Source organism: Dermacentor andersoni, chromosome 4 (assembly GCF_023375885.2).
Source record: "Dermacentor andersoni chromosome 4, qqDerAnde1_hic_scaffold, whole genome shotgun sequence".
Classification (NCBI taxonomy): Eukaryota; Metazoa; Arthropoda; class Arachnida; order Ixodida; family Ixodidae; genus Dermacentor; species Dermacentor andersoni.
The window spans coordinates 66,980,209-66,987,153 of record NC_092817.1 but is presented as its reverse complement, the minus strand read 5'-3'; the positions used below and the strand labels follow the sequence as shown (position 1 = coordinate 66,987,153).

At 42.1% G+C, this 6,945-nt stretch overlaps 1 protein-coding gene across 1 annotated transcript; it reads left to right on the top strand.

Annotated features, from left to right (window-relative positions):
- The first annotated feature begins 992 nt into the window (after nt 1-992).
- Nucleotides 993-5,862, top strand: LOC126536739 (very long chain fatty acid elongase AAEL008004-like). Its single transcript, XM_050183754.3, has 2 exons — nt 993-1,220; nt 3,185-5,862. Exon 2 carries the CDS (start codon nt 3,217-3,219, stop codon nt 4,075-4,077), a length of 861 nt encoding a protein of 286 aa, XP_050039711.1. The 5' UTR covers nt 993-1,220; nt 3,185-3,216; the 3' UTR covers nt 4,078-5,862.
- The last annotated feature ends 1,083 nt before the right edge of the window (nt 5,863-6,945 follow it).

Below are 6,945 nucleotides of genomic sequence, written 5' to 3'. Positions count from 1 at the left end.
TTGAGGCAACAACGCCAGCATACGCAAAACTGTTCACGTAAGCATACTACAATCTTAAATTGGATGGCGTAATCACCAATGTATTAACAATGCCTCGGCGGCCGAGTGCTGCGTCAAGTGTTCATGTTACTGGGAAAGTTGTCTTACGTCACAGGAATGTCGGAAACCTGTTCCACATTTCATAATGAACAGAGCTGGCATGGCATGAATATAGAAGAAAGGCAGCATGGATATAAAAATTTCCTTGAAAAAGGTGCTTTTTAGTTTGGTTGGGTGAACCGCTAGAATTTCGAACATGAAAGTGAGGCTTTCAATAGGCATCAAGTATCGCTAAGAAGGCGTGAAAAGAATAGTAGCAACTGCGCCGCCTCATAAATAAGCAGCAATAAATTGGAAAAAGAAATGAACTGATAAATGTTGGAAGTGCAGCGCTGTTACACACGCACAATTACATAACTGCCGTCTATGTAAGTGAGGTAACGTTAACGCTCGAACACATGTGTTGGTCACGTTTCATCACGTTACGTACCGCTCCAGTCAAAACACAAAGGCTTCCTTTAAGGTGTGGGTTACAATCCAGAGGCGATATAATTATTACCATCGGGTAATAGGCCCTTCAGATAGACTAGAGCAGCTCTCGCAAATGTCCTGGCATTACAGCTTCCACAATGGGAATGCGCAATTTTTCTGCATGCAAATGAAGACTGTCAGCGTCATCTGAAAATAACAGATCTCTCAAGATTTCGTTTGCTTACTTCTTTAATTTGCAGGTGTGTTAAACCTGCGATTATTATTCCCACAATCGGTGCAGAAATTACGCATGTGCATGCGTATACTTAAGGCATTGTTTCCGGGCGTAATTGCGCCACATTCGAGGGAATGAAATATAAGCTGGCGCGAACCCACTGTCATTCAAGATTGCAGCCACATGTGTTTCCGCCCTTTCATCCAACAGGTCTTTATGAGAAAAGGACTTCGCTTCTTCTTCCGTCACGCAGAGTTGATACAGGCGTGAAGGTCTTGGCTTTGCGCCCTATGCTGGTGGTTATAGGGGCCCAAGCATCGTGTTTTGGGACGCTGCCTTGACTATGAAAATACCCTCCTTCAGTGCGTCGCAAAGAAAAGCTCATGAACGAATGCGGTGGCTCAGTGTGGCCCGAAACATCAGCAAGAACAAGAACCTGAGATCCCAGCTCATAGCGGCAGCACGTCCGTGTCAGGTAAGCGCAAGCCTATGGTCCCGTACTTTATTGTAAATTCTTTTTGCCAAAGAAAAGAACCGCCATTCTCCTGCGCCTAAAAAAATTCATACGAAAGGCTTTGGTGTATTTTAAGAAGGCGACTAAGTGAGCATACATGGTAGCTGGATACAGCGGTGAACCATATTATCATTTTCTATCTTGAGAAGATGGTCTTTCTGGGTCGCCTACTTTGCGCCTGTGTCCAGAGACGACTGAGAAAACGCCGATGAAAGTGTCCATCGCTCAGACATTTCTGAACGTAGAAGAGCTATTTCACCCTCGCGAGTGAAATAAGCATTGGAGTACTGCACATTCAGGTTGCATCCATAAAGAACAATGCTCCCGTAAGAAAAATTATGTGACCACAAATAGGGACGTCGACAATGCGCGGCCAACACACGCATAAAAAGCAATGTCGCAATCTTTTTTTTTTTCTGCAGTACGCACAATAATGTTCATGCAACCTCCTTGCTAGGCATTATTAGAAACCGATTTTGAAAGTTAACATGGGGTTCAATTATGCCTATGTGACTTTCATGAAAACTACAGGGCCGTCCCAAGCTGTATTTTTTTTTTTTTTTTTTTTTATGTCGCACAGTTACTCTAATGACGTGCACTGTTCTCCGAGCTCAAAAATAATTATCCGTTGTCTAAGAAATGCGCCAAATTTGTGCTGCCAAAGATATATATAGGGTCAGCTGTATACGAAAGAACGCTGTATAAGGGGATTCCCCTTTTTGCTGGTGCGGATGTGCATTCAGTCGAATGCGATAGTAAGAAATACGTCGAGCTTGTTCGTGTTAGTTGAAGGCAAGCACCGCTTTCTGCTCTCAATGCCGAAACTTCACTGAATATAGGCTTCGAAGAAAAATCATGTCATGCCTATATAGAAAATGAATGTGAACACAACCGTAGCACTTACCTACGCGAGTATGATGCCCATCGCATTCAAGAAAACAGCGCTGACACTAATGTCCAAGACGGTGGTTTGGTTAAGTCCAAACAGAGACGTCACTCTCAGGCAGTTCACGCGATCCAGAATCTGGCTAGATATAAGTACAATTAGCAGCAATTGAAATAAATCATTTGAATCCGTCTTTCTCCGCTTTCAAAAAAAACGAACGAGTTTTCCAACTAGCTTTAGCTTTGCTGCCCCAAAAATGCCATTTGGAAGTCACCTTCTTTGGTTCCAGCAGCCCATGCATAGATGTGCACAAAGCAGCAGATTACCCAGCACCTCTGTAGCAGTCAGACGAAAGAGTGCGCGATTTGCATCTATTATTGGCCACAAAAGCTCCAGTAAGATGTAAAAATATTAAAAATGTGGTTATGAGAATAAAATAAAAACTAGGAGGTTTAGTTCGGTTTATGTAAGTCTGATAACATGCAATATCTAATGGAGTGAACTTTTCAAATTCTAATTTACACAAAAGAACAAACCATGTTATTAAGGTGTTAATTGGCATTTCAATGTAGCCGTTAATCGACATGTGTATTTTGTCATCTCAACTGAAATTAGGAACCACGCTAGACACGTTTACATCAGGTGCGATATTTAGGTGAATACCATTGACAGAGAAGACATACTTAATCTAGGTTCCTATGGGAGAGCAACAATTCTGACCACCTTTGCCGGATACTCGGTCACGCAAGCACACTACTCGCTTTGCCCATTGTGGTTCCTATGAAGCAACCTTAAGCCCTGCATAGCGATTGTTCTGGTTTGTAGCAAGATGAGAGCATGTATAACTAATGTAATTGACACCGACATTCTTATCCAATTTGTGAATGAGAAATTTTCCGAAATAGATTATTTTTTACGTTTTGTGGGTGTTAACGTCAAGATTCCTACATGTTTAATTAGGCAAGATTTTGCGTGCCCGTTGTTTAAGGGAAATGCCGTCTGTATCAGTTATTTTTTCCCGCACGTGCTCGTTTCGCAGACGTCTGCTCCTACCCACGGCGAGGATCCAAGATGCTGACACTTGTCCTGGCTCCCGTGAGATACCTATGGGAAGTGTACGAGAAAGGAGACCCCCGAACGAAGAACTATCCTCTAGTGCTTAACCCTTTGTTCGTGTTCCCTTTCCTCGCCGGCTACTTGTACTTCGTGAAGGTTGCCGGGCCCCGATGGATGGCGAACAAGGAACCGTACAGAATCATTAACCTCATCCGTTTCCACAACGCGTTCATGGTCGTCGCTTCTGCCTGGTTTCTTTACCTGCTCCTCAAGTTCACGTACCTTCCTGGAGGCCGCTACAGCTTGTGGTGCCAGGGTATCACTGGCTACATGGACGAAGAGATGGCACGCTATTACAAGTACGGCTGGTTCTTCATTGCAGCACGCTATGCCGATCACTTGGACACGGTGTTCTTCGTGCTCCGTAAGAAGTTCACTCACATCACTCACCTGCACGTCATTCATCACACCATCGTCACGATAAACATCTGGTACTGGTCTCTATACGCCCCTGAGGGACAGCCGGCGTTCGGCCTCGGTCTCAACGTGTTCGTGCACATCATCATGTACACCTACTATCTGCTGGCAACTATGGGACCGGCTGTGAGGAAATACCTCTGGTGGAAGAAGTACTTGACGAGACTCCAGATTGCCCAATTTGTGCTCTCCATAACTCACATGTCGATACCACTGTTCGTTGAGTGTGGATTTCCAAGACACCTGATTGTCATAGCCAACCTGCAGACATTCCTAATACTGTGTTTGTTCGTCAATTTTTACGTAAAAGCTTACGTTACCCGCAAGGATAACGGATCTGGTAGCGTTCACGTGCGTTTGACCACAAATGACTGCGATGCACTTCGCAAAGAACAATAAATTGGGCCAGCTGATCTATAAAAACAAAAGCAGATTACACGTTGATAATAAAATATAATCAACGAACGCTTATTGATTATGATGCAAAAGCCGTTGAATCTTAATTTTACCACTGAAACAAAGAATAGGCTTCCATGAGAAGATGCGAGAGTAACTGATTTATTATAAGCTTTGCTAGGCGATATAACATTTCCTGGAATTAACTACAGGCCTTAATATTTTAACTAAAGAAGGAGGAGTTCACGTTTCCGTTATTTCATCAAACTGAAGAAAATACGTTGCTTAGAGCAGTATAGCCGGTCCTCTTCGTATATGTGTGGTAATGATTTCAAGGAACAAGTAACTATAGGTGAATCTGTTTTTGTGATTTGAGCACAAGCACACACTTAGCCTAAATTTTATAGGCATAGTTGGGTCCGAGTACGTAGACTAATGTGAGGAAGTTGATGCCGGTGTCGGTGAGCACATCAGCAGAATACACTATGCGAAAGAAATGTGGGGGTGGGAGGCAAGATATTGATGAAGTCTTTCTGCACTTAATTTGTAATAGTGGATCACCTGGTTTGAAGTCATAGAGTCGGGTCACAAGCACTGCCAAATTTCACCGTCTTGCGTTATACGAAACGTTTCCTTGTGCATTTTAAAAATTAATTTCATTTCTTGCCCTGGTCTTTTAACGTGTCATAAATCCCTCATTGACTGCATAACCATATCTTGATGTAAAACACCCAGAATATTTGAATTGTTATTAAACACATCAACGAACCAATCTCGCACAAAATTTCTGTTTAGATGCGTTGTTGTGCATTATGAAATTTGTATTCAATTGAATCCCATGCTTATTTAGGACCAGAGCTGTGCAAAAAGTACATGTGTTCCTTGTCATGGTTCTGCATAAACTATACACGGCATAGCCAGCCCAGTAACGAGTGATAACTTCGTTTTTAACTTGGCTCTTATAGCAGGAGCATTGAATTTTCTAGTGTAATGCTGGTAAACAGTGAAACAGTGTGTATCAAAAAAGTCTTGCTGATATTCTTGCTGCCATCATATCCATTATTGTTTCAGTCGGCATCTTCGGACTTCATCATCTCTTCAAAATAGTACTGAAAGCAATTTCGTTTGTTGTACTACGATTCAGTATGAATCGTATATGAGCAATACGGAATCACGACGCTCATGCTTATGACAAAAAAAAAAAAAAACACGGAGACATATGACAAAGAACGAAATGTGTGCAGTAACCTGAAACAAGAACGAAGGTCTTTGGCAGCAAAGCCAAAACAACTTGATTGCTCGGGAAAGTGGCGTCGACGGCTTCCTTTCCAAAATTATTTTAGGACTGTGATATCCCCTCAGTCTTATGGCATGCGACAAATACTCACCGGTGGAGAAGCCGACGACGGAATTCGCATCGCACGCTAGTATTCATAGCACTTTTCTACTAATCATAAAATTACTTTGCTATCAGAGGAACTCCTCTCACAAATCTCATGCCACAAAAGTTCTTCGAGTCCTAAAAATATAAGTGGAGTTATCGCACCGATACCCAGCGTTCTCTCTCTTTTCGTCGCCCCTAACGCGCCGGAAGCTACACAGCGGAGACTCCAAGAAGGTAAAGCCCCGGTAGAAAAATTGAGTGTCGCGGCGGTGATAGAGATCGTCGCGGCACCGTGTGGCGGCCGCGGTGGACTACGTTACGCAGCACGCCGCTGAAATCTCGGATGCCACGCGCATAGTGCGAAGGTGAAATCAGACCACACACACACACACACACACACACACACACACACATATACATATACATATATATATATATATATATATATATATATATATACATGTCATCGTCAGCCTGGTTACGCCCACTGCAGGGCAAAGGCCTCTCCCATACTTCTCCAACTACCCCGGTCCTGCACTAATTGTGGCCATGTTGTCCCTAAAAAACTTCTTAATCTCATCCGCCCACCTAAATTTCTGCCGCCCCCTGCTACGCTTCCCTTCCCTTGGAATCCAGTGCGTAACCCTTAATGACCATCGGTTATCTTCCCTCCTGATTACATGTCCTGCCCATGGCCATTTCTTTTCCTTGATCTCAACTAAGATGTCATTAACCCGCGTTTGTTCCCTCACCCAATCTGCTCTTTTCTTATCCCTTAACGTTACACCCATCATTATTCTTTCCATAGCTCGTTGCCTCGTCCTCAATTTAAGTAGAACCCTTTTCGTAAGCCTCCAGCTTTCTGCCCCGTACGTGAGTACTGGTAAGACACAGCTGTTATACAATATAAGTGCTATACACACACAGACATACACACACACACACACACACATTCTATATATATATATATATATATATATATATATATATATATATATATATATATATATATATATATATATATATATATATATATGTATGTATATCTGCGATCTCATAAAGACTGAAAGTCATTTCACTTCATTTTAATCTTCGCCATTAATTTATCATTTCTTTACTTCATTTAGTAAGTACAAGTAATTTCCCCTATGTTGTCCTTTGGGTCAATGTTTGTTGGCTTCTTATGATATGCTTAATAAAAATCGGGTCCGTCGTTTAACCCCCTTTCTTCCTTTCTTCTCGTATGTATATATATACATACGTATGTATGTATGTATGTATATATATATATATATATATATATATATATATATATATATATATATATATATATATTCAGCCGAACTCTGCTCGCACGTTTCACTATATTCCTTTATTTAACTAAAATTAGTACGTCCAGGTGTCCGGCAAACTAAGGGGTCCTGCTGATTGGTGGGCCGATTTGACAGCATTGTGGAAGCGGGGGCAAGGGTTTTTTTTTTTTTTCA